This window comes from Geosmithia morbida (genome assembly GCF_012550715.1).
Source record: "Geosmithia morbida isolate 1262 chromosome Unknown scaffold_2, whole genome shotgun sequence".
Classification (NCBI taxonomy): domain Eukaryota; kingdom Fungi; phylum Ascomycota; class Sordariomycetes; order Hypocreales; family Bionectriaceae; genus Geosmithia; species Geosmithia morbida.
Window position 1 is genome coordinate 1,609,898 of NW_023336189.1, and position 25,506 is coordinate 1,635,403.

At 52.8% G+C, this 25,506-nt stretch overlaps 10 protein-coding genes across 10 annotated transcripts; 4 read left to right on the forward strand and 6 right to left on the reverse strand.

The window, feature by feature from the left end:
• Window positions 1-510: 510 nt before the first annotated feature.
• On the forward strand, window positions 511-2,472 carry GMORB2_4121 (sterol 22-desaturase; the record flags this gene model as incomplete). Its single annotated transcript, XM_035466096.1, has 4 exons — window positions 511-673; window positions 785-935; window positions 1,075-2,326; window positions 2,434-2,472. The coding sequence occupies 4 exons, from the start codon at window positions 511-513 to the stop codon at window positions 2,470-2,472; spliced, it is 1,605 nt and encodes a 534-aa protein (XP_035323933.1).
• Window positions 2,473-3,329: 857 nt separating this feature from the next.
• GMORB2_4122 (RHOD protein) lies at window positions 3,330-4,099 on the forward strand (the record flags this gene model as incomplete). The annotated part of the gene is made up of 2 exons (XM_035466097.1): window positions 3,330-3,618; window positions 3,771-4,099. 2 exons carry the CDS (start codon window positions 3,330-3,332, stop codon window positions 4,097-4,099), a joined length of 618 nt encoding a protein of 205 aa, XP_035323934.1.
• Window positions 4,100-4,394: 295 nt separating this feature from the next.
• GMORB2_4123 (Yip1 domain) lies at window positions 4,395-5,506 on the reverse strand (the record flags this gene model as incomplete). The annotated part of the gene is made up of 3 exons (XM_035466098.1): window positions 4,395-4,816; window positions 4,950-5,349; window positions 5,459-5,506. 3 exons carry the CDS (start codon window positions 5,504-5,506, stop codon window positions 4,395-4,397), a joined length of 870 nt encoding a protein of 289 aa, XP_035323935.1.
• Window positions 5,507-6,040: 534 nt separating this feature from the next.
• On the reverse strand, window positions 6,041-6,828 carry GMORB2_4124 (uncharacterized protein; the record flags this gene model as incomplete). Its single annotated transcript, XM_035466099.1, has 2 exons — window positions 6,041-6,609; window positions 6,672-6,828. The coding sequence occupies 2 exons, from the start codon at window positions 6,826-6,828 to the stop codon at window positions 6,041-6,043; spliced, it is 726 nt and encodes a 241-aa protein (XP_035323936.1).
• A 565-nt stretch (window positions 6,829-7,393) lies between these two features.
• Window positions 7,394-8,305, reverse strand: GMORB2_4125 (large subunit ribosomal protein L40e; the record flags this gene model as incomplete). Its single annotated transcript, XM_035466100.1, has 3 exons — window positions 7,394-7,480; window positions 7,609-7,900; window positions 8,199-8,305. 3 exons carry the CDS (start codon window positions 8,303-8,305, stop codon window positions 7,394-7,396), a joined length of 486 nt encoding a protein of 161 aa, XP_035323937.1.
• Window positions 8,306-8,895: 590 nt separating this feature from the next.
• On the reverse strand, window positions 8,896-10,606 carry GMORB2_4126 (uncharacterized protein; the record flags this gene model as incomplete). Its single annotated transcript, XM_035466101.1, has 4 exons — window positions 8,896-8,948; window positions 9,050-9,442; window positions 10,054-10,339; window positions 10,484-10,606. 4 exons carry the CDS (start codon window positions 10,604-10,606, stop codon window positions 8,896-8,898), a joined length of 855 nt encoding a protein of 284 aa, XP_035323938.1.
• A 927-nt stretch (window positions 10,607-11,533) lies between these two features.
• GMORB2_4127 (translation initiation factor 5A) lies at window positions 11,534-13,014 on the reverse strand (the record flags this gene model as incomplete). The annotated part of the gene is made up of 4 exons (XM_035466102.1): window positions 11,534-11,607; window positions 11,707-11,833; window positions 11,953-12,219; window positions 12,982-13,014. 4 exons carry the CDS (start codon window positions 13,012-13,014, stop codon window positions 11,534-11,536), a joined length of 501 nt encoding a protein of 166 aa, XP_035323939.1.
• Window positions 13,015-14,307: 1,293 nt separating this feature from the next.
• GMORB2_4128 (vacuolar protein sorting-associated protein 52) lies at window positions 14,308-16,500 on the forward strand (the record flags this gene model as incomplete). The annotated part of the gene is made up of 3 exons (XM_035466103.1): window positions 14,308-14,788; window positions 14,849-15,246; window positions 15,328-16,500. 3 exons carry the CDS (start codon window positions 14,308-14,310, stop codon window positions 16,498-16,500), a joined length of 2,052 nt encoding a protein of 683 aa, XP_035323940.1.
• A 281-nt stretch (window positions 16,501-16,781) lies between these two features.
• Window positions 16,782-18,223, reverse strand: GMORB2_4129 (TBC1 domain family member 20; the record flags this gene model as incomplete). The annotated part of the gene is made up of 3 exons (XM_035466104.1): window positions 16,782-17,679; window positions 17,714-17,891; window positions 17,962-18,223. The coding sequence occupies 3 exons, from the start codon at window positions 18,221-18,223 to the stop codon at window positions 16,782-16,784; spliced, it is 1,338 nt and encodes a 445-aa protein (XP_035323941.1).
• A 1,924-nt stretch (window positions 18,224-20,147) lies between these two features.
• Window positions 20,148-24,502, forward strand: GMORB2_4130 (thermotolerance protein; the record flags this gene model as incomplete). Its single annotated transcript, XM_035466105.1, has 5 exons — window positions 20,148-20,378; window positions 20,541-21,674; window positions 21,739-22,229; window positions 22,295-22,614; window positions 22,698-24,502. The coding sequence occupies 5 exons, from the start codon at window positions 20,148-20,150 to the stop codon at window positions 24,500-24,502; spliced, it is 3,981 nt and encodes a 1,326-aa protein (XP_035323942.1).
• Between the last annotated feature and the right edge of the window lie 1,004 nt (window positions 24,503-25,506).

A 25,506-nucleotide genomic window follows, 5' to 3' on the forward strand; every position in this document is an offset into this window, starting at 1 on the left:
TTTTCTCTTCTTTTCTTTTTTCCCCATGAATCCACCGCGCATGGTGACAATTAGTACTTGTAGTGCTACTGCTCCGTACCTAATATTACGTCGTGGGCTCGCTGCGTTTATATTTTATTATTTCATTAGCACCTCAGCACCTTTAGCACCTTTTCTTGCCCGTTGACCTTCCTCCCCGTCCCCACCGAAAAGGACCTCGTCCCCCCCCTCTCCACATAACCTCCTACCTTCCCTCCTCAAGGGTCCCCTAGTCTCACTTTTTCACTTTTTCACTTTGCTTTCTTCCTGGAGTACCCCCCCCTCCCCCCCCGTCCCTCCTCTTCAATTCCTCTCTCCCCTTTTTCCGACATCACACTCGCTCACTTCTGTCCATTTCGTCAGCCAAGAGTTCGAGAGGAGATGGGCGAGGAGAGCGAGTTCGAGAGAGAGAGAGAGAGAGAGAGAGAGAGAGAGAGAGAGAGAGAGAGAGAGCGACAGGGCTACACCCAAGTCACTCGTTTGTCGCCCACCATGGACGTCAACGCCTCGTCTCCCGTTGTGGCTTCGGTCCTGCCCAGTATCAAGAGCTACAACTTTGGCCCTCAGCTCGACCAGGCCCTTGAGGTCATCTACAACGTCAGCCCTTGGACTGTCCTCTTCACCTTCCTTGCCATATGTGTTGTCTACGATCAGGGTACGGTCTTCCCGCTGTCTGCGCCACTTGCGACTCACCCTTCACCTCTTCTTTTCTGCGCGCGCGTAACCGTCGCTGATCTGTGTCGCTGACTTGCTTCTGATTTTACAGTCAGCTACCTCATGCAAAAGGGCTCCATTGTCGGTCCCGCCTGGAAGATCCCTTTCCTCGGCCCCTTTCTCGAATCCGTAAACCCCAAGTTTGAAGAGTACCATGCCAAGTGGCTCAGCGGTCCCCTGAGCTGCGTCTCCGTCTTCCACAAGTACGTCCATTCATTTTTGCTGTCATGTTATACGTGTGCTCGTCCCACCGCCTGTGCGCCTCCCCCCCCTCATGCAAGTCTTCATGCACAGGGGAGAGCCAATACCCGAATCTATTGGCCGAGTCCGCTAACAAATCAGGTTCGTCGTCATCGCTTCGACTCGCGACATGGCCCGTAAAGTCTTCAACTCGCCCGCCTACGTCCGTCCCTGCGTCGTCGACATTGCCCGCAAGCTGCTGGGCTACGACAACTTCGTCTTCCTCGACGGCAAGCCTCACGTCGAGTTCCGCAAGGGTCTCAACAACCTCTTCACCCGCAAGTCTCTGCAGCTGTACCTGCCCGGCCAGCACGAGGTCTACAACCGCTACTTTGACCGCTTCGTCGAGATGACGGAGGAGAACGACGGCAAGCCCCTCCCCTACATGGGCATCTTCCGTGAGATCATGTGTGCCGTCTCCCTGCGCACCTTCCACGGCCACTACATCTCGGACGAGGCCGTCAAGAAGATCGCCGACGACTACTACCTCATCACCGAGGCCCTCGAGCTCGTCAACTTCCCCATCATCCTGCCCTTCACCAAGACGTGGTACGGCAAGAAAGCATCGGACCTGGTCCTGTCCGAGTTCAGCAAGTGTGCCGCCAAGGCCAAGGTCAACATGGCCGCCGGCGCGAAGCCCTCGTGCATCCTCGACGCTTGGGTCGTCCAGATGCTCGACTCCCAGCGCTGGACCGAGGCCGAGGCTAAGGGCGAGTCGACCGACGGCATGGTGAAGCCCCAGCCGCTGGTCCGCATGTTCACCGACTACGAGATCGCCCAGACCCTGTTCGCCTTCCTCTTCGCCTCGCAGGATGCCACCAGCAGCGCCACCACCTGGCTCTTCCAGATCATGGCCCAGCGGCCCGACGTCCTCGACCGCGTCCGCGAGGAGAACCTCCGGATCCGCAACGGCAACCCCAAGGCCGAAGTCAACCTCGACCAGCTCGAGGCCATGACCTACACCCGCGCCGTCGTCCGTGAGCTCCTCCGCTACCGCCCCCCGGTCATCATGGTCCCCTATGAGGTCAAGAAGTCCTTCCCCATCACGGACTCGTATACCGTCTCCAAGGGCTCCATGCTCATCCCCTCGACCTACCTGGCCCTCCACGACCCCGACGTCTACGAGAACCCCGACTACTTTGACCCCGAGCGCTACTACTCGGGCGACGCAGAGGAGAAGGGCGCCAAGAACTACCTTGTCTTCGGCACCGGTCCCCACTACTGCCTCGGTCAGCACTACGCCCAGTTCAACCTTGCCCTCATGATCGGAAAGGCTTCGGTCGAGCTCGACTGGAAGCACTACCCTACTCCCCTCTCTGAAGAGATCCAGGTTTTCGCCACCATTTTCCCCAAGGTACCACCCTTTTTTTATTTTTATTTTTCTGAACCTACTCCTTCTATTGTGTTCCCAATAACCACCATTCTTACCTTGATGATAATATGCTGACTCTTCCTCCTCAGGATCACTGCCCCCTGACTTTTACCAGGAGGGAAAACTAAAGTGCTCGACACTCAAAGCAAGGGCCGATGCCCCACAGGTATTCGATGACATGTTTCGTTTATTTTTCTTTTTTCTTTTTTTTTTCTTGGAAAAGAAAGAGAAGAAATTTTTTTGCTCCCCCGTATATATCCAAAATAGAAAAGGGGGAGAGCGATTATGACGGCTGTATTTTTCTTTTCTTTTCATGTACTCGACTTCCCAGGGCCGTTATCAACCTATCGATGGTACCCAAGGAATAAGCGAGAGGTTCATCTTATTTATTTATTTTCAGGAAGGAAAGAAGGAGATACGAAAGAGACGGACGAGGAACCAGATGACATCGAGTGCGTCTTCATTTTATTCACACAAAGGCCAAGGAGGTCATGGCATTATTACTTTTTTTTATTACTCTTAGTTTCAAATTTTTTTTTTTGTTGGGTACAATGCAGCTGGTATATAGTTTGCTGGATCTTGTTTAATACAGGCGCATGGTCATAATATGTATGTATATACAAGTCTCTGTATACGACTGTTGTTGATGACTTGGACTTGAACATGTCGAAGATTGTATTTTCTCTACAATCTATTCGTACAGTGATGACATATGTGTGTCTCGGGAGCACAAGTATATTGAAGGCGTATGGCGTATGTGTGGAGAAAAAGTGCGCTATCGCCAATAGCTACTACAGATACATGTACGAGCAACTACCAACTATTATCATACCTCCCTCCTCTTGTAACCCGTTCCGTACTCGCACAGTCGTACTAGGCAGCTTCAAACTCCGAAACCTCCGTCCCTCCATCCTTCCTCCTTCCTCCTTCCCTCCATTCTCACCACCGAACCAATCTCTACAACGGACAGGCACGCACGGCAACAATGTCGATCCCATGTCGAACCCTCGCACGTCCCGCGCTACCGTTCCTCCGAACTGCGACGAGGACGACGGCACAGCCCTCATCCATCTTCCTCGCTAGGTCCGTCGCCGTCTCCGCCACTCCGCGCTCCGTCGCCGTCGGCCGCATCGCCAGCGCAGCTCTCCCGCGACGATGGTACTCTGCCGACAGCGGGGAGTGGAAGTCGTACAGCTTCGACGAGGTGACGGAGCAGATTAAGCGGAATGACGAGATCGCCAAGGGTGGGAAGGGGCAAGAGGTTATATTTGTTGGTATGCTCGGAACTCGATTGCTTCTTTTTTTTCTTTTCCCCTTTTCCCTTTTTCTTCTTGTCTTCTTTTGTCCCGTGCAAAAAAAATCAATTACTCAATCCAATAAATTCCAAGGAAAAAAAAACAATATACTGATGGATAGAATGAAAAAGATGTCCGCGAACCCCATGAACTACAGGAGACCGGCAGAATCCCAGGTGCCATCAACATCCCCATCGACAGCGCCATGAAGAGCTTCCACATCTCAGACGAAGAATTCCTCAACACATTCGGGTACGACCGCCCCCCGCGCGACGCCCACCTGCTCTTCTACTGCAAGGCCGGCGTGAGGGCCAAGACGGCCCTGGCCCTCGCCCAGCATGCCGGGTGGAAGAATGTGGCTGATTACCCCGGCTCGTGGCTCGATTGGGACAGGAACAATGGCGAGAGGGAAGTTCAGAGAGGGAATTCCCAGTGGGATAGGTTGACGGGCAAGAACTGAAGAGACCCGAGACCTTACAGGCGGCAAGGATATTGTAGCAACCTGGACATGGATTCACAGATCGTTCTTTGATGTATTGTACATGCTATAAAAGACATGGCGCGGTCTGAACAGAGTAGGGGATACTTAATAGAAAAACAGCTACATGAAACCAACGCCAAAGAAGGAAGAAAAACAACAACACGGCACCTAGTCCCACATCAATCCGTCATACAAACTTCCACACACAAGCTCGAAAGTGTATGGCAATTTCTCCAACCTTGCCTCTTCTTCTTTGGGGGAACACCGGTAGACATTAGAACAAAGGCGTAGAGTCGTCACCCTTGCTGTCGGGGCCACCCTCCCCCGGCTCGCGGGCAATGGGACTCCCGTGCGCAAAGAAGAGGACCTTGATGGCGAGGGCGAGGGCGGCGTGCAGGACGATGACGATGACGAGCAGGACCTTGCTGGCCTGGCGGTCCGTGGCGCTGAGAACGGGGTACAGGTTGCGCACGAGGAAGGCGACCGAGACGGCGAAGCCCACGCCGACGAAGACCCAGTTGAGAATCTCCAGCGGCGACCAGCTGATCAGGGCAACGGGAATCCAGATCAGGTTGGAGTAGCCGTACAGGGCCCAGCACTCCAGCAGGTTGGCCAGCTCGCTGCCAAAGTACCGTAGGGCCAGGAAGAGGAGGGCGGGGAGGAAGATGGTGTAGCCATAGATGAGACCGGCAGCGCCTGTTGTTTTTGTCAGTACTCTTTCTCCATCCCTAGGCGGGCGAGCGTAGTGAGAGGAAAAAGAAAAGGGAGCGCAGCGAAGAGTTAAACACGGGAAAAGACGGGCGAGCGCAGCGAGAAGACAAAAACGTACCACTGAGAAGACGGAAGTCATAGGCAAAGGGTGCCTTGTCTCTCATAGAAAGGTACTGGCTGACGGTGCCACCGAGGAACAGGATGAGCACGACCGTGGTGGCTATCCAAAAAGGCCCGTACAGATCTGGGTTCCCCTCGAGTACGTCGAGGAAGTTGGCGCGGGGGAACAGGGCCGCCCAGCAGCGCGACAGGACAGCTGACGTGTCCACGTCGAAGAACTGGGCGTAGAACGAGATGGACCATAGGTACCTCTTCGACGAGTCGGATGACGAGGCCGCCGTGGCCGGAAGGGGCAGGCCGGACGAGGATGGAGCTTTGCGCGCGCCGGGAGCAGTCTCGTTGAAGTTGGAGTTGTGGAATTCGAGGTCCTCCTGGAGGTCCGTGTGACCGAGGTCGCCCTGCCAAATCCGGGGTTGTGTCAGTACAATCCATCATATCTCTATAAGAGAGCAAAAAGTGGAAACGGAGGAAAAAGGTATGCGCATATCTGGAGATTGGTCGGCCTACCTCGTCATCCACGTCCACCACGGCGTCGTAGCCGGATCTGCCAGACATCGTGGGGAGAAGCGCAAATGTGTAAGGAGGAAAAAGATGCGGTTGATGCTAGATGATTGAACTGATTCGTCTGACTGGCTGGCCGTATTCGTAGGTCGTTGTTGGGCAGACAGGCAGGATAGTTTGGGCGAGGGGGAGGGCGATTGAGAGAGATGTCTTTCTCAAGCTTTGGGTGCTCGCAACTTGGACAGGTTGTCGTCAGGGCGCAGGAGGAATTCAGGGACGAAATACCCCCGGCATTTTCCCGAGGGCGCCGAGGAGTTGGGGGGGGGGGGGGATGACACAAAAAAAAGTGCAACTATTGTGGCAGGGGTCGCCTCTTACATGGAATGGTAATGTATCGTACAATTTCTCCTGTGTTGAAATGTAATAGCCTTTCCATTCGCGAAAGAAGAAGATTTTTTTTTTTCTGAATCGATGGATGCTCTTTATTCGAGATATTTCGCTTCTGGAATCCTTGTATGATAACGGCTCCGCCCCCGCTCCATATTGCCCAGGACAGGTTGAGATGGTCAAGGCATGGGCAAACACCATCTACGTATATTCAACCTCAACCACCTCCCACTTCTCATGACCAACATCCACCGTCCCTCCCACCTTAAGTGAAGCACTATCCGCCAATATCCTCTCACACGGAAGTCCAGGTCCCGCGCCCCCATGGACCGTCCTCTTCCACCCGGACCCATCCACCCACTCCCACCTCTCTATTGCGACATCACCCCCTCTCCTCACGATACCCTGACAATACCGTCCAAACAGGACAATCAGCCCCCTATGATCGTCGGCCTTGTCGAACCGCGCGACGACACACTTTGCGTTCCCCGCCGCCGTCGTCCCGGGCTCCACGTCGCGCCACATCTCCTCGTACTCTGTCATCTCGCCCGTCGCAGGGTTGACCATGACCCCCTTTTCGAGGGTGAGGTTGCCGTCCGACGGGACTGGGTAGTTGTCGCCCTCGTCTATGACTCCCTCCGTCTCCTTGGTGCGCGAATCGATCCAGTGGCGCCACTGGCCGTGCGTCACGCCTGCTCCCTTGCCGTCGACAGGGCGGGACGACGACGTCCCCGCAATAGCCCAGTCTATCTGGTCTGGTAAGACGGTCACTGTCCAAAAGTGTTAGGGCGACGGCGGACGTGGGCAGTGGGATGTGAGATGAGTATAATACCGTCTTCTGTTGGCCAGGCCCCCGTCTCTCCGGCGGGACGAATTACGCGAATGTCCACAAACAGATGCTGGCCCGGAGACGTGACCACTATCGTGGACGTCGGCTCGCTCGCCTCGTCTGGGAGCCACCGGATGAATTCTCGTAGAGAGATGCCCATTGTGGATTATTCTGTGCAGTATGTATTGCTTCTATGCGCTTTACTTGCGTGATGAGAGATATTAAGGGTGGTGTACTACTAGTAGTATTTACCCCCACCACCCCGCACATCCAATCTGGTATTACATCGGAGAAAGACATATATATATCTACGATGAGAACGATATCATTATCCAGCTATACATCTGGAAAATCAGCAAGATGCCGCACGGCATATGGCATAAAAGTAATTTGGTTCGCTTCCACGGGCTAGAGAATCGGCCCGTGGTCAAGACGTAAAGAAGCTACTGATCTGGACGAGAGTTGCCTCAGCCATGACAAGCCAAGGGGTTACGCGTTCACTTGCACGCACGTGCGCAGACGGGGCAATTATCATGATTTGCTCAGAATGGATTGCTTAAGCTGCCGGTACTAATCGTAAGAAACAGCCCATGAATGCGTTGAACAATGGAGTTCTCCTTTCCCTCCCATTGCCATGAAATCCTGTCCGAATACCAAGGAAAAAAAAGACCAAGATACGCCGCCACTTTTCTTCTTCTCTTCTCTTGAACGGGGGGTGAAACCGTCTATTTGAGCTTCTTCTTGGGGCGGAGCTGGTTGGTGTGTCCGCACTTGCGCTTACGGCAGTTGGTGGCACGGGGAGGAAGGCGGGCCTATATTTGAATTTGAGTCAGTCGATTTTTTTCTTTTTTCGTTTTCAAGTTGGTGACGCCTCTCATGATGAGAGATATGGGGATAGGAGAGGAAAGTGAGGGGGAAGAGAGGAAAGAAAGAGACATACGTAGCACTTGCGGCAAACCATCTTGTCGCAGTTGAACTTGGAGGCGAGGGCCTTGAGCGAGGGCTCAATGATACCACCACGGAGGCGGAGGACCAGGTGCAGGGTCGACTCCTTCTGGATGTTGTAGTCGGACAGGGTGCGGCCGTCCTCAAGCTGCTTTCCAGCGAAGATCAGGCGTTGCTGGTCCGGAGGGATGCCCTCTTTGTCCTGGATCTTGGACTTGACATTGTCAATAGTGTCCGAAGACTCGACCTCAAGGGTGATGGTCTTGCCCGTCAGGGTCTTCACGAAGCTGTTGAGTGAAAATCCCACGTTAGTATATCATCTCCCTCTCTGTCGTTCCCTCCGTCAATTTTTTTCCTCTGGTGGGATGGTTGGCCATGTGGTCGTTGTATGTTGCGTCTTTGAATATACAAATAGATGGGCAATTTTCGTTTGGCGTTGATTTTCCGTGTGTGCATCGCTGGGGGGAGGGGGGAGAGTAGAGGGACGGGAGACGGGGGGGCTTACATCTGCACTGTTCAGGAAGTTAGCATATTCAGTCGCTTTCGCATTCACCATATGACTGCGTGTGGTGGGCTTCAACTTACTCTTGACGGATTTTGGTGACGCTGACGATTGTGAAGTTCGAGGTGGCCCGATTTCCCTGCCACTTTTTGCGCCGAACAAGTTTGGTGGTGGGGCGGAGCTGGCACATTTGAGTGAAAACCCTAGGTCACGGGCATAGCCACGTGATAGGTGTGCGTTTCAGGTCACGTGTCGCCATCATTGATCGCTTTGCAGCGACAGAACTCTCTCAGCTCGGTGTAAATGGTGAGATGCTGAGATGACGAAATTGATGATATTATTCGTGCCGATGCGCTATCACTATTTTTCTGAATCATTTTCCAAGAATTTTCTTTCCAAGAAAGCATTATTATCGTTGTTAGAAAAAGCCGGTTCTCATTGTACATCTAATATATTTAACCTCCCCGACCGCCGCTGCCAAACTCGTACTATACGTAGCTCCAGCATATAGACGGCTCTCACAAGCCCCTCAAGAGGTACACCCGTTATATCCGCTGTTTTTTTGTTAAAAAAAAAAGAACAAAAAAGAACAGAAACGATCCAGTTCTTCACGGAATCAAAAGTTACTTACATATAGCAGTATAAAATGACATGGCCAGAGGTGAGAGATCCTCGACAGTGCGGAAAACCTCATGCATGACCTCTTCTGGCGCATCACCCTCACCATCCTGTGCAACAGTTCTATCCATTGCTGCAGAAAGGATAGCCCGCGTCCGCTGATCAATAATTCCATTGGAAGTCTCTGGAGCAGGTGGTTCCGGCGGCGGAGGTTGCTGCACGGGAAAGAATTGAGTGATGGGGTTTGCGTCTATGACAGGTAGCAGTACTATGTCAGCTCGTCTAGGATACAAGGCAACAATGTTAGCAGACTTACTTGTCTTGTCGATGAAGCTTGACATGTGGGCGAGGTAATCGTCGAGTTCCTTTGTAGTCATGTTGACGACACTATCTGCTGTCATATTACTGAAATTAGGCTTGGGTCCAGCCGCCTGCCCGCCATCGTGCTCATCCTGGAACTTCTGGATAGCCTGTATCCATTTGTCCCAGTCGAATCGCAGCGGAGAAATGATAGAAGCAGAATGCTCCTGTGTTGTCTGGGTACCCTGCTGAAACGGGAACAAGATCTTTGTAGCGACGACCATCAACGAAGCCACCAGAGTTTCAGGCATGTCAACGGGGAATATTCTCGACTTGGACGTGGGGAACTGAAACGAGCATCTCAGGATCTCCGCAAGGCTTCGTGCGGCCTCGATAGATTCAACTACTCCTGCTGTGTTAGTGTCCTAAGAGGGAGAGACGAAGGAAGGGGGAGATGAACGAACGTGGTAGAGAGAGTTGTCTTCCGTATTGGACCAGCATGGAAATATGGTTCAACGGAGGAAATATTATGTTGTAATTATACTTGTATCCCAAGGCGAGACGCAACACGGAACCATGAAGGATCCCGCCATCAAGGGACGTGTGAAGCGGCATCTTCAGAGCCCGGATGTACGACGACGGCATACGGTCCTGCATCTCCTGCGGCAGATTGTAATACTGCAAGCGAGTCAACATCTACCCTGCCCACGAGAGGATAAAAGCAAGGACTTACAACGCGTTTATACGGCATGTTCCCACCAACAGCCCACCTGTGCATCTCACCTACCCGCGTCGGTATCCGCAGCAGCAGACAGCCCAGGTAGCAAAGCGAGATGGTATCCACGAGCCGCGGTATAGGCCAGTCTGACGCGCCCCGGTCGTGATCCCAGTTGAGCAGCCTGCTTCTCAGGCGTATGGTGCCGTCGTCGTTGACATCATCATCGTCGCCGTTGCCATTGCCGTCGGCCATGTCTTCGACAAACGTAGGCTGGGAGCTGAACATCTCGAGCTGGGGCTCACCCTCTTCTTCGTTATCAGGGACGACGACCATGGACCCAAAGGCCCGGATGCGGAGGTCCCACAGATCCCTCACCACCGTCTCTAGTTCCTCTGCGTGGCCTTTTTCCCGGATGAGCCACAGGGTCTGGCTCCGGAGAACCAGCTGCAGAGCCTCGAGGTATAGGCTCTTTCCCTCTAGACCTGTGAGTTGTCGAGTCTCCTTTTCGCGAATCTCCTTCTCGCGCCGGGCCACCGATCCCAGCCTCCCGGCATCTTCCTCCTCTGTCACATCGAATTGGATGAATCCCTGTTTATCTCTTTTTTTTGTCAGTTGTCTTCTTGTAATAACTATACCAGACCACTGTGATGAGGCATGCCAAAGAAACAGCAAAGGGGAGGGGGGGGAGGGCAAGGAAGGAGAGATAGGACGAAGAAGATGAAAAGAACAGACCTCAATCTCATGTCCATTCGATGCGCAGAATCTCATGCCATTCTCAAGATAATACTTGCGATCGCCACATTGAGAGCATCGCTCCCCACGTGGAAGCCTGCGCGCTTCGCTACGCTCCTCCATGCTGTTTTGTCCCTCCTTCCTTGGTTCTCAGCGCGCAGCCAAAATTGAAATTGTGTCCACGTCAGGTGCACATGCACCATGAAGAAGATGACTTCGTATTATCTGCCCTCTTGCACGGCGGGCACCGAGGTGGCCGATAGGCAAAAAAATCCTAAGTAGTTGGGTGGCGTTGTTTGGCGGGACTGATGTGGTTTTATGAGAAAAATCTCCTCTTTTCTTTTCTTCCCATCATAGCCTCACCGACACCGTGTAAGTCACGACTTGAAATACCTGTACGGCAAGTTTTAATTCCGTAAACGTCCTCTCACTGGTATATATAATTTTGCCGCTTTCTGTCTATTGTATTTTACATTCCGTTTCCTGTCCTTTTTGATTCCATGCATCTGTCCTCTCTTTTTTTCCTATATTGAATCACCTTTTGGTAGAGAACACGCCATCTTAGCCTTTATACTCGTCTAGCAAACAGCATACAGCACGTTGGTTTACGAGCATACTGATTGTGTGATATGCATCCACAAGACACATGTAGGCCAGAAAAAAGTCATCATCTTCAATGCTTGCCTCTCCTTTTATTTTATTTTGGTAGGATTTTTTTTTGTCATGGGACCTGGCTACACTGTGGCCTGGATAACACCGGTCGTTGAAACAAAGGGAAGTTTTGAGATCGTATAAGCTCATTCATGAGATTCGTCGATCGTGTGATAAGTCGTTTAGACAGCCTTATCAATGCAAGCATGCTCACACAGTTACAGCCATCCGATTTTTAACCAACCGTGGCCCCTCAAGAGTCGTGAGACACGAACAGTGATACGTCCTTGAATTTTGACCGCAACAAGGGCTCGACGAAAAGAAAAAAAAAGAGAACAACATGTGATGGGTGCACCGAGAGCACACGGTAATTTCAGAAGCGACTTCATGTGTGCATGTTTAGTCGCCACCACGGGGGGCCTCCTTGCAGTCCACGGCGACCTGCTCGCCCATGGCGGTAAGGATGATGACGTCTGGTAGACATGGGTCAGTATACTCGTATTATGGCTCACAATACGGTTGATATGACAGTTGCAGGGGTTTGTATAGACGTTTGTTGGGGTTCCACTTACTAACGTCCTTGCCGTCACTGAACATCTGCTGGATCCTGGCACCGACCTCGTTGTCGGGGAGCTTGACATCGTCTTTGGTGTCACCGTCATCATTCATGAGGCTGAGAAAGCCGTCGTCGATGTCGAGCTGGGGGTCTGTTAGTCGACCTGCACTCTGTTGTACTCGCTTTTGACTCCCGCACACATGCTGTAGAGCAAGATGCAAGAGTGGAGGCTAGAGGTTAGAGAGAGGAGGGAGAAACATACAAGCTGGTACTCGCGGCGGGAGACGTTGGGGACGTCCATGTTGTGAGTCGAGGGAGAGAGATCCTCGAGCTTCTTGCCGGTGAAGATATCGATGGCGACCAGGTGAACCTTGGCGTGACCGTGCTTGCCAGTCTTGGAGGTAGACATGTCGACAATCTTGCAAGGGCGGTTCTTGATGACAACGTGGCCGTTCTTGCGCAGAGCAGAGCACTGCATGGGAAAGGTGAGCGAGGCGCCGGCGTCGGCGGACTCGAAGGTCACATCATGCTGGAGAGTGAAGATGAGGTGTTAGCAGGAACACATGGTATGCGTGTAGGTGCGTGTTGGTGTTGGCGGCTTTTTCCCCCTCTTCCTACTTCCTCCCGTTTTTCTTCGATTTTTTGCTTAATCCTATCTTCTTGTTCCTCAACAACAACAACAACAACAACAACAACAACAGAAACTAGCTGCTAGTCACCAAATTGCCAGATGCAAATTGTCAACTCCTTCGTTGTGTGACAGGCGGGCTGGTTTGCTGGGTCGTGGGGCATGAGAGGAAGGACAATGCGGGGTGATATTTTTGTGTCCCAGCAGCGCGAAGCAACAAAAAAGGGCACTGCGCAGAGAGGAGGAGGGGTGCGGCGCGCGAGAGGGGGGAAACGAAGAAGTGGAAGATGAAGAGGGGAAGTGGAAGGAGGGATTCAATAACTTGCCTCGTCAGCCATTGTGGTGGATTTGCGCGAAGAACGGGTTTGTCGGCTTAAAAAGGGAGAAAATCAAGAATTTGATGGGAGAGAAGGAGAGAAATAGTTGAAGAGGATGGTCGGAGAAAGATTTGGGAGTGTGAGGAAAAAAAAAAAGGGAGAAATATCTGGCTGCTGGCTGGACAGGGCAGAGGTTAGCGGCGGGGTCAGACCTACACCACTGTAGAGCGGTTGTCACAGGCTGAAGGTTGCTACGATTATAGCCGCCACAAGCTCTGAGTACTGTCTGTAAGTATCAGTACCACTACTACTACTGCCTACTAGTACTAAGGTACTACGTACTCACTACCGACAGTTCTAAATTACTGTACTCTATCATAGTGGCGTGAAGGGTGAAAATACTCCATCGTGGCAAGTGAGGGGCAACTCGACTGGGCTCTTGTTGCGCGCGCTGGTGGGTGGGAAAAATTGCAAAAAAAAGTGCGACGCCTTGATTTTTTTTTCTTCTCCATTGGCCTTTGGAACTCCTGTGATTGGACCCTTGGAGGGGCTTCCAGACGCAGTGGAGGGGCCTCGGGAGGGGGCCTCCCCCATCCACTGCACCCTGGAAAAATTCTACAGCGGGGGATGTACCACTGTACACTGTTTTACGCCAGTAATGCCACTGGAAAGAGCCCTGAAAGAGCAATGGAAGGCCCGGGCTAGAAGGTAGACGAGTCCCACAGCAGAGAGGCAATTGCCAGTCCTCAATTGCGGAGTTTCAGTATTAGTACATAGCCCCAGTCAGGCAAGCATTCAGAAACTTTTACCTTGGGTGGACTGTAACCTTGGAGTAGCAACACCGCAGATAAGAATGACAGAATACACTATTCTCATCGAGAGGGACTTTGAAATTTACAGTTCAGGCACGTGTTACGTACTTGGTGGTGGTAACACCACCCGTATATGTACAGTGTTAGACTCTAATGCCTATAAACTCCTCCTGCCTAGTAGGCGTCAGCCAGAGTTCTACAGCACCAGGCATTATAAGATCACTACTACATACTCGTGATCCATACGCGCAGCGAACCCGAACCCCGCCGCTACCTATGCCCATGGCCATAAATATCATTTCTACTACTGCGATAGAGTAGTAGATACTGCATGTAGCATTACAGCTCCATCAAAACTCCCAGCACGGTAATTGTTACGCATCACTCCGATTACGGAACGCACCCATGCTACAGTACTATATATAATATTAATACTGGTACGAATACAAAGAAATGCTTACCCTAGGATGATGTACCTCTTACGCTAAAAATGAGCGCCAAGGTACATACGCGTCCCGACTGCCAAAACGGTCTAATAAGTGGAGCACATGTCGTCGAAGCTCCAGGACAGCTCACCAACACTCGTGCGTCGCGACGACTAGACCGAGTATCAGTGTTGAGTATCGACAAAGTCAAACAAATCTCACTAGCTCCCAAGACCCTCCTCCCCCCCTGGACGTGTTTTATCTCGGGCTCGCGGCATCGGAAAATACGGCCATCAATTAAATATCCGGGCCGGTCCCGAACATGCTCTGCCCCGGCAACCCCTTGAGCCCGAGACCTGCCTCCTGAGAGACTTGTCCCGTCCTGTCATCTTATCACCTGTCTGCTCTCGGCCCTCCGTAACGTCAGCAGCAATCATGTGGCTAGACCGACTGGCCGGGAATCAGGCCAACAACCTGTCTGCCCCTCCTCCGGGCTCTCAACCCTCCAGCAGACCGTACTCTCCGCTCCCTCGCCGCGTGTCGAACAATCTCAGTCCCTACGCCACGTCGCAACGTCCCGGCGGCCAGCAGCAACAACAGCCGCGCCGGACCTCGTCGCTCTCGCTGGCTACAAATGACTCGACCACGTCTCTGCTGTCGTCTGCACGTAAGCCCGTGGGATCGGGCCTCAGGCAGGCCGAGACGGCACCCCACGATGCCGCCAACCGTTCCCTGGAGATTCTCGACAGGCTCCTCCGCACGGCGGATGACCACGATGCGCCGCGCAGCACCATTACCGACCATGATTTCCAGCTTGACCCAGACTTTGGTGGACTATCGTTAAGAGAGTTGGCCGATTCTGAGCCTGGAAACCCTCCCTCAAGGGTGCCTGCACGGCCGCAACCCCCCCAAGACTGTATGTTATGCTATCCTCCCCTCTATCGACTAGACCAGACACTAACACCCAGATCCACAGACGAGAAGCAGCAGACCAAGTTCGACGACCTACGCCGATCCATAAACGCCTGCGACCAGGTCCTCAGCTCTGTCGAGACGTATCTCGCCAGCTTCCAGTCCGACCTGGCCACCGTGTCGGCCGACATAGAATCGCTGCAGACCCGGTCGGCCACGCTCAACCGACGGCTGGATAACCGTAAAGCGGTGGAGAAGGCGTTGGGCCCGCTCGTCGAGGACCTGAGCATCTCACCCGAAGTCATCTCCAAGATCTCCGAGGGCCATATCGACGAGATGTGGGCCAAGATGCTGTCCGAGATTGACCGTAGGACGGCATCTTACGAGGCGGCCAAGGCCAGGTCGCAGCACTCCAAGGCATCGGAAGATCTGGGGCCTTTGCTTGAGAAGTTGACTGCCAAGGTATCTACACACACAGAGACACCACACACGTATATTCTATAGATTCATCGATCTCGCTTTCTAACATTTGACCAAACACAGGCCATTCAAAGAATACGAGATTTCCTAGTGGCGCAGATCAAGGCCCTACGATCACCGCACATCAACGCGCAGATCCTGCAGCAGCAGAATTTTCTGCGGTTCAAGGACCTCTTTACCTTCCTTCATAAACACCACAGCGCGCTGGCCGAGGAGATATCGCTGGCGTACATGAACACGATGCGTTGGTACTACGCCAACCAGTTTGGACGGTACGAGCGGGCCCTGGCCCAGCTGAAGCTGCACGTGCTGGACCGCACCGATGCCCTGGGCCAGGAGGACATGTCCCGGCGGGCGACGGTGCTGACGGGCGGGTCGCGCGTGGCGGCCGGACCGCCCCACGACGCCTTCAACCTGGGCCGCCGCATCGACACGCTCCGCACAGACGACCAGTCGGCCCTGTCGTCGTACCTAGCCGAAGAGGACCCGTCGACGCACTACCTTGAGGTGCCCTTCCGTAACTTTAACCTGGCTCTGGTTGACAACGCCACGGCCGAGTACACCTTCCTGGCTACCTTCTTCTCCCCGGCCCTGTCATACGCCACCATCTCCAAGAACTTCAACTACATTTTCGACCCCACATTTGACCTGGGCCGGACCCTGTCCAAGACGCTCGTCTCCGACTCATACGACGCCCTCGGCGTGCTCCTGTGCATCCGCCTCAACCAGCGCTTCGCCTTTGAGTTGCAGCGCCGCAAGGTCCCTGCCCTGGAGGGCTACGTCAACGCCACAAACATGCTCCTTTGGCCGCGCCTGCAGCTCATCATGGACCGTCACTGCGAGTCGGTACACACCCTCGCATCGGCAGTAGAACACGGCGGCGGTGCCGGCGGCGGCGGCGGCGGCAGCAGCAGTAAGAACCTGTCCGCCGCGCCCCACCTTGTCGCCCAGCGCTTCGCACAGATCCTCCACGGCTTCCTCTCCCTCAGCGCCGACGCGAGCGACGATGAGCCCGTGGGCGCTAGCCTGCGCCGTCTGCGTAATGAGGTCCAGTCCTTTCTCGATAAACAGGCCCAGGCCTATTCCGCCGGCGCAGAGAGGCAGAAGGGAAAGCGCTTCCTCTACAACAATATCTCCCTCATCCTCACCATCATCAGTGACACCGACGGTAAGCTCGCCCTTGAGCACCAGTCGTACTTTGAGGATCTCAAAAAGAAATATCAGGATATCAACTAAAAAAACAAAAGAGGGAACCATCTCTTATTCTTTCTTTCAAAATTTGTATATTTTCTAAGTTTGTACATGTTTCATTTCCTACCTTTGACTCTCCTCAGCGAGTCTGCCCTTTCCCTGCTGGTGGGCCACGTGCACGGCGTTCTTTCAGGTATATTGGTGTGTGCGTGTGTGTTTGCATTAGGTTAGGTATATTCATACGCTCAATAGAGTCTCCTTGTTGTTGCCATCTAGCTGCATTTGTGTGTGACTGCACTGCATGTCCCAGTGCGACATGTTCCCAATCACCGCGAAAAGAGACTTGTGATGTGGTGGACAATTGCCGGGTTGCGGCGGAGGTAGAACGCCAGTGCACCAACCGCCATGGCTGTGCCAAACGTCGTTGCCGGTCTCCGGTAAGCCCAGAGCGTTGCCCGGACCCTATCCTGAAACTCGGCCCACTTGAGCTCATTGACCTGTTGCTCAAAGTGCTCGCTGCCCTCCTCCAAGGTCTGGTCCGTGTCCGTGTCGATGTGGCGCATCGTCTTGAGCGCACTAGCGTCGGATATTGACTTCCATGACCGGAGGGTCTCGGGAGGGTGGCGGTCAAACAGCTTGACCGAGTCTTCAATGAGCTTGTCAAAGTCCGCCCCAGGCGGCACTTTGGAGAGGATGACATGGAGGATGTCCGGGTCGTCAATGTCGAATATCTCTTCGCGGCGACTGATGACTATTTGGGCAAACATATAGATGCTGAAGACGGGCTCACGGGCGAGGAAGACATCGAACAGGCGCGATATGTCGTGGTAGGCCTCGACGTTATGGGCATACATTGTCAGCGTGCCGGAGAGCGCATAGAAGGGCTCTACTCCGACCAAATGACGCCAGAGCCTGGTGTCAGCCCTGCCTATTATGTCTGGGAGAAGACGTAGCTGCGCAGTTGTCGCGGCAAGGTTGGGGAGCATAAAGTCGCGGATACGTAGAACCGATAGGCGAGCAACGGCCGACGCGCGCAATTCTCGGGGAAGCACAAGAACAAAGACTTGACAAATGTCATGGTAGCCTTGGAAGTAGCAAAGGAAGGGGTATCGACGGAGGACTTCAATGATCAAGACCGAAAGCTCCGATTTCCGCTTATCCAGATCGGCGTCAGACTGGTCTATAACAGGACAGATGTCAGCTGGGTGGGGTCCGGTCGGTAGACTATTTCGCTAGATAGAAGTAATTTGACTCGCACGTACTGCGCGGGTAATATACAAAAGACCGGTCGACATCGAGCTTCACTTGATCTTCGTCGGCATGGGGCGGCAGCTCCTTCCAGTCGCCGAATAGTAGGGCATTCGTAGAGGCGTCGGTCTTTTCACCAACGCTGCTGTCAGTCGCATCGTGAGATGGTACACCGAGGAGAATTGGCCCTGTTGAAGCAATCCGTTGTCCAGGTCAGCAGGTGCGTTGAATGGGACTGAGCCACGGGAGGAGTCGTACAGGCCTGCTGACGAAGCTCATCACTGACGAGGCCGGCCCTGGTTTGGGCGAGGACCCTCAGCCGAGCAGCGTCTTTTGATTTACATGCATCGGAAATATCGGCAGTCTTTTGTTCAATGAATGGATCGATGAACTCGGTGGACTGGGCGGATGGCGACTCGGTCGTGGTTGGTTGAGAAGGCGCCTCTTGGCCTACATCGTCGCTGTCCTTGTCATGGCCGGTCGGATGATGAGGCTGCGTCAGTCGTGGATCCTGGGCCATGGAACTTGCCCGGGCAGGATTCGAGTTTGCGGGTATTATAGCGATGACAGGGAATGACGGATCATTAAAATTGTGAGACGCATACGAATCAACATAGAGGCAACGGGGAAGGCAATAGAAAATGGGTGTGCATGTGGGATGGTGTGCCGCGCCTGATGGTAAGAATGACGACGGACTTACGGATATCACGAGTACGAGAGTACTCGTACGACGTAATAACTCCTTAACGCGACTAGCAATAGCGAGTGACAGTCAGTGGGGGGAAGCTCCTTACCTTTTCGGTCCGCCCCCAGATTGACTGTCTCGAGGGAAGGCGTCATCCATCGGCTTTGCGCAATTGCCCATGAGAGTGCGCCGCGTATGAGCTAAATTCGTGCGTTCTCAGTATTATTAGCTTATTCATATTTAATTCGTCAGATAATTGGGCATATATTCATTCTATTGCCCAGATGTGAGAACATATAAGGCATCGCGTAGCATCACGGCGTTGTATTGAGAGCAGGCTTCATCTCTGCCCAATGTTCAGTCGCTCTACGCAATAACAATGGGTAACATGTTCAGTGCAGTAGCGGATAGTGGCGGATAGTGGCGGATAGTGGCAATATACATACATGTACCTTCTCAAGTGCTATGTGCACTACAATACGCTGTATCACCCCCATGATATGGCCCGGTCTAGTAATATGTAGTCGGTGTCACTTCTCACATTGTGCCTGGATTAATGCCCGGAAGTAGCAGTGATAGTATTAGTGAAAGAACTGCATGTAACAAGTTGGATTGTCCCCCAAGCTTGCTACAGTGGCTTGTAGCTTTAAAGTAAGAAGCTTCAACATGTGTATCTTCCTCCTCACTGCAGCCATTGATACCCACTATAATTGCTCATCAATACATACACAATAGTAGGCCTCTTATCGTGAGAGCCTCAAAGAGACAAACGCCGGTAAAGCCACCCAACACCATGTTATACATGATATTGCCAGCACTCCCAGAGCTCCCATTCACATATAGGCAACGGACAAGCCGGTAATACTACTTCCTCTGCTACCACACGCACAGCATAGTGGTAGGTAGTAGCAACATCGTTCTGCCTGCTATTAATACTCATCAGTACTCCGTATTACTGCTACTGCTCCGTAGCAGTTACTAGCACATCACAGGCACTGAAAGCTGGGCGCCCACAGCGACCAACGTGCATCATCCTCATCCTCTCTTTTCCTCTTCTGCCCCAGCTTTAGCTCCCTTCAATCAACTATTACGAGGAACTATCGCAAACGCCTGCCAGGGCCCGCAGCCAGCCAACGCCCGTCTACCTGCTACCAACTCAAGCTACCCTCCACTGTGCACCTTGGTCGGCTTCGCAGATCTTACACGTCTCCAGTTAATCTCTCTGACCGGTTTCTTCTCGGTCCCTCCCCTCCTCTGTACCTTTCTCTGCACCTTGGTCTTTCCCGCACCACCACTTTCTGCTCCGGGCGTATTGTCCCCACTCAAGCGCTCAGTAGTATTACGACCACAAAAGTGGTGAGCATCATCAGTCGCCTACGTCCTGCCTGGTCGCGGAGCTGTACCGACACTGAGCCTTATTATGACCCATGGCTTCTACATTTCCACCTCTACTCTTCCCATGACCTGGCAGACTTTCAGCTTCATGACATTACATTCAGCAACGTCCGTTTGAGACTCATTGCAGGATCATTTAACAGGAACCCAGGCCAGTCGCCGATCCTCCTGCTTGTCCGACCGAGAAAATGGGCGACGCAGAGTAAGCATCAGCTTAGCCGTCGAACCTGCCTTTTTTTGTGAACCTCCACACGCATTTTTTTTTGGCGCATCGCAGCCTGTGTCCGTGCCTCTTTTTGCTTGGTCTGCTCTCCGCCGCCTCCATACATCGAGAATTCGTAGGTTGCACGCCTTCCCTACCGCCATGGCTTTCCAGACAAATGTCTTTAGGGACGGCGAATGGGTCACGGAAACCGTCGATCTCAGTGCTGCTCTCAAAGCCTCAGCATCTGCCGCTAAAGAGCCCGACGAAACCATCTCGCACCGTCCGCCATGCGGTATTCTCTCCTCGACTGTCGTGGAAAGCCCCATGGTGAACAAGATCCTGCATGTCCATATCAGGTCTAGAAACCACAACGATATCGCCTTCATTGGAGTAAGTCTCCCGTCCTAGCCCCTGCCCCCCCGCTAGCGTCCAAACAAGATGAAGGATTCACAGTCGAGTCTGACTTCTTATTCCCGTCTCTGTTGTCTCCGATGTGTACGGACATAGACTACCTACTCTCTTGGTTGAATTGTCTTTTGCTGATCAATACAGAGTAACGTAGTGACGATCCGAGAGCTACGGGATAATGGCCAGACGCATGAGATCTTCAAGTACAAGTCATATGGCTCGCGGATACGGAACGCCATCGTTCTGGGTGACTCCCCAGATGACACTGACAGCAGTGCAGCCGACGGACAAAGCCAGCTCGCAGAAATCGACTCTCTATGCCAAGACCCTTTGCCCAGCAGTCATCATAACGCGTCTCGCATACTTCCCCCACAACTTCTAGTCCTGGTTTTGGAGAATGGCCAGATAGAATTCCTCTTTACAACCGAAGCAAGCGCTAGAATGAAGCTATATACCAGCTCTTACGCACCTCCGGGCAACATTCCGTACCACGCCCATCATCTCGCTGTTGATCCATCCTTCCGCTACATGGCAGCCGCTCCCTTCGAAAATTTGCTGGTGGTCTACGAAATGGAGACTCTGGACGATCTAGACCAGAGATTCAGAGACACGGGGAAATTTCCGAAGCCTTTCAAGTTAGCAAGCATTCGGCCGCTGCGCGGCACCATCCATGATGTCCAGTTTCTTTATCCAAGGCTGCAGGATGATTATCACATCATCATCATGGTTATTATGAGTTCCAGAAACCAGACTCCAGAGAAGACACTACGCCGGAAATACATCACTTGGGATTGGGAGGCAGGAGAGGACCTTCGAGCTATCCTGACCGGGCCTGGTCATCGCCAAAGCCTGTCTAAACTGGATGGCGTACCTCTTTTTTCAATCCCATTAAAGTCACGGAATGCTTTCTTTATCGTTTATGAAGACCATATGGCCATAGTAAGGCAGTCCCTGTCATCTGGAGAGTACGATTCCAACAGGGTCCTGGAAATGCCGGGCCCTTCAGAGCTTCATCACGGAGCCAGACCGCCGTTATGGGTCTCTTGGGCTAGGCCTTTTCGCCGCAAGGACTACTCCGAAAAGACTGACATCATATACCTCGCCCGAGAGGATGGTCTCGTTGTCCATATTGAGATTGATTCAGAGACACTTTTGTATTCCGGAATGCAGCTTGGTTACTTAGGAACAAACATTGGAACAGCATTCACAACTGCATACGACAAATTCTCTGACCTTCTGGTCGTCGGTGGAGAGTCGAGCTCCGGTGGCATATGGAAGGTTTGTCCACTCCTTCTCATGAATCGCCGATACATAGTGAAAAGAGCTGACAAGAGCATGATAGCTGGCTGCCCGTAGCGAACTGGAACAGATCAGCGCATTTTCCAACTGGTCTCCCGCTACCGATATGGCAATGACAAATAGCAACAGACCGAAGGTATCCGGATTCGCCCATGGCCTTGATCTTAGGGAGCAGTACAAGCCCGAGCGAGTTTTTCTTGCTTCCGGGCGAGGAGCGACAGGTTGCCTAACAGAGCTTCGATTTGGCCTAAAAGCGAGGATAGGCATAGACCTGGACATTGGCGAAATCGTCAGGCAGGTCTGGCTCTTTTCGGACGAGAGCAGCAACGACGGTGCTATGCATGCAATATTGGCATTGCCGCACTCCACAACCGTTCTCCGATTTGAGAGTGGGTTCGCCGACGTCAGAGCCGAGTCAGAAGAGACGAGTCACTTCGATACAACATTCCGTACTCTGCACGCCATCCGTACGGCTTCCGGTTCCATTGTCCAGGTCTCAGAGGGGTTGATCACTCTGGTGACGGAGTCTCGGTTGTAAGAAGTGCTTTATATCCGTCCGTCTTGGATGAGAAATGCAACTCTGACATTTGTGTGTACAGCCTAAAACGGGCCATAGGAGACATCATAAGAGTACCAGGTGCTATCGCGGAGCAAGCTCACTGTCTAGACGACGAAATAGTCGTCTATGTTCAGGGTCCTGATGAGGCGCATCTTTATCTCCTGTCCATTAACCAGATGGATGTTTCATTGAGGAACTCCTGGGCCGTGCCGGGAGAGGTTGGCTGCCTGTCCCAGTTTCACCTCGGCGGGAGAAAGTTCGTCATCATAGGCTCGGTGACGAAGGAAGGACCTATGCCTTCTATATACGACCTAAACGGGGAGTTGATTGTGCGCGGTCCGGTCGTGCCTCGACAACATTGTAAGCTTGCTCATGCCATATTTCCAGCGTCCGCCCACCCCCCTCGTTCCATAGATCCCTAACATGCCATACGTATAAAATAGGGGAGGCAGCCGGTACCCTGGACCCGTTCAGTAGTATATGCGTCGTGCGTGAGACTGAACGCGGCGTGGACATTATTGCGGGGACCCGCTTTGGAAAGCTTCTAACCATCAAGATACTGCAAAGCACGCACACCGTTTCTATTAGTGCGGAGAGGATGGGCTCAGCATCTGTTGGCGTTTTCCAGGCTCCCGGGTTGCCGGGAGATGGAGCGTCGGCGTTTGTCACTTGTGACAACACGCTTTTCCGACTCTCTGAGCTTGCAGACAGGCGGAATGTATACATGCGAAAAGACGTTGTGTGGGCCACGGACGCGAGTGACATGGCGCTACCGTCGCCTCCAATTCACTCTGTGTTTGCCATAAAGTCAAGCACAGCGGACGCCAGAAGTCAGTCACTGGTCCTCCTGCTCAGTGCATCGAGTTTATATGTAGCCGACATCGAGCCTCGTTCCGGCCCTGTGCCCAGGATCATTGCGCCGGGATGGAAGGGCACACCGACAAGAATTCTGTACTCGAACGTCTGGAACTGTCTGGTGGTCGGTCTCCAGGTCGAAGACGGCATAGAGCTGGCCCTGGTTGACCCTGACACGGGTCGCTCGATCTCGAAGCCTCTCGATAAGGATAAAATGGAGGGCCAGCTAAGTTCGTTTGGCACAAGCGGAGACAGGATTCTTGGCCTGCACGAGTGGATGTACGTCAAGGATGGCCAGACTTTCCCCTTTATCGTGGTCACGACACAATCGGGTAAACTCCTGGTAGTGTCAGTGGCTACGATGAGGCATCCAGAGACGGAGCCGCCATACAGACGTTTGGAACACTGGACCAGGTACCGTAAAAAGAATTACGATGAACCAGTGTACTCCGTGGTGGCCGACGATCAAGGTCTCCTGTACGCTGCCGGGCGGACCGTCTTTTGGGACATACTCGATCTGGACGAGAAGAAGATGAAGCCAGTCAAACAATACCTTCTTGAGTCACCTGCAATTTCTCTGGAGATTGTCGACGGAAAGCTCCGTGTGTTAACAACGATGCATTCGGTCGAGGTGATAGACTACAAGGGCAACATGGGCAACCTGGAGATGACGCATATTTGCTCGGACCGGTCATCCAGGGCAGCCACGCACATGATTAGCATGGAGCAGTCGACGGACAAGGGCCTCTGGCCCGTGACTTTGCTGTCCGACATTGCAGGTGGCATTGCCGGGCTGTGGGCCCCTCCAAGCGAGACGAATGCACAAGAAATGGTGACAGTGTTCGAGGGAAGAATTGGGAACCCTGTCAGAAAGTTTGCCCGGGGACACTGTCGGCCATCGTGGCAGATTGAAGGACAGGACCACCGCCGCTTCGGATGCCTGGGGAGTACCCTAGACGGGGCAGAGGTGTTGGGGATCTCTCTCGATGGAACGCTACGCCACTTCAGTCTACTCACCATCGAGTTGTGGCGCTACCTGGCTCTCGTGCAGATGCTGGCCCAAGGGAGAGGTGGCTCTACAGCAGGGCGAGGATGGAATAGCCATGACGGCGATGAGGAGCCACTCGAACCCGAGGTGGACGTGAGGAACATGCATATCCAAGGCGACCTTCTCAACCATATCGTGGAGAATCGGCTTTTGGAGAGGCTGGTAGCGCAGGGAAACTGCCTGGCTTTATTCTGCCGCTTTCTGGACGGATTGGAGGGAGGCACGCACACGAGCCGTTTCCGGCAGGGCGGGGATGACGGGGGGATGGTGAACGAGGAGCTGCGTTCGATGTACTTTGACCTGGGGTACGATGTGTTGAATTATGTGCTGATTCCAGCTCTTTAGCATGTTGACTGTTGACGATGGAATCAGTATGTGTATTTCTGGGTTCCATCATCCGTTGTACTACTATTGGTAGCAGCTCTCGTAGTAGGAGATTGAATTATATATATGCACGCTTTAGTGAAAGAGTCAAGCTGTAGTAATAAAGATGGTGCACTTATAGCTTGCGCCGCCAAGCTTCCTCTGCGAGAGCGAGGGCCCATCTCCTCATCCAGAGAGGATTCGAACCTTGAGCTAGGCGGTCGATTCTGCAAGTATGAGCCCAAAAAAATAATAAGTAGTATAGCCAATAGTGGTATATTTCAGTGTTGGCAAGTAGTCAATGACGAGTAAACGCGTGATATGTGAGGATGCTGTCGATGCTACTACGTAGCAGTACAAGATGTATAATAATACTATTTACTTAGTAATACTACGAGGTACTGATATGTACGCAGTAATACGGAGTATGGTATTACTATACCTGTAGTAGTAGTAATCCTCCGTACAGATGGATATTAGTAGTGGAGTATTACATAATATTGAACAGTTGAAAGCTTTTTTTTCGCCCTCTCGGATCAGTGCAGCCCTCGTCAGTCACACACCGTGAATGCTGCAGTATAGTTGCCTGTAAATACCCTGTAGATAGTTAACAGTGATGAATTATAGCGGTTTACTGTCAATCGATAGTATTCTCCAGCCCGTGACCGATACCCTGTCGAGTCTGATTCAGTGGGGCCATTCACTGTGATGGCTAGCCCGTGGCGGCCGAGTGTGTGTCCAGATGCCCCTCTCTCTATGAACGAGCTGTATTGCCCCGCCCTTACGACACCATGGGAACCCACGACCACTAACTAACCACTATTACCATTAAACATATTACCCTACCACCAGGGCCGAAGATATTTGCTTCTTTTCTTCCCGCCACTACTCATCCGTGGTCTGTTTCCCGTCAAGGCTGAACCTGGCCCAAACACACGAGAAGCAAGACCCTTCTGCCAGAGGACCCATATAGAACTGAGACTACT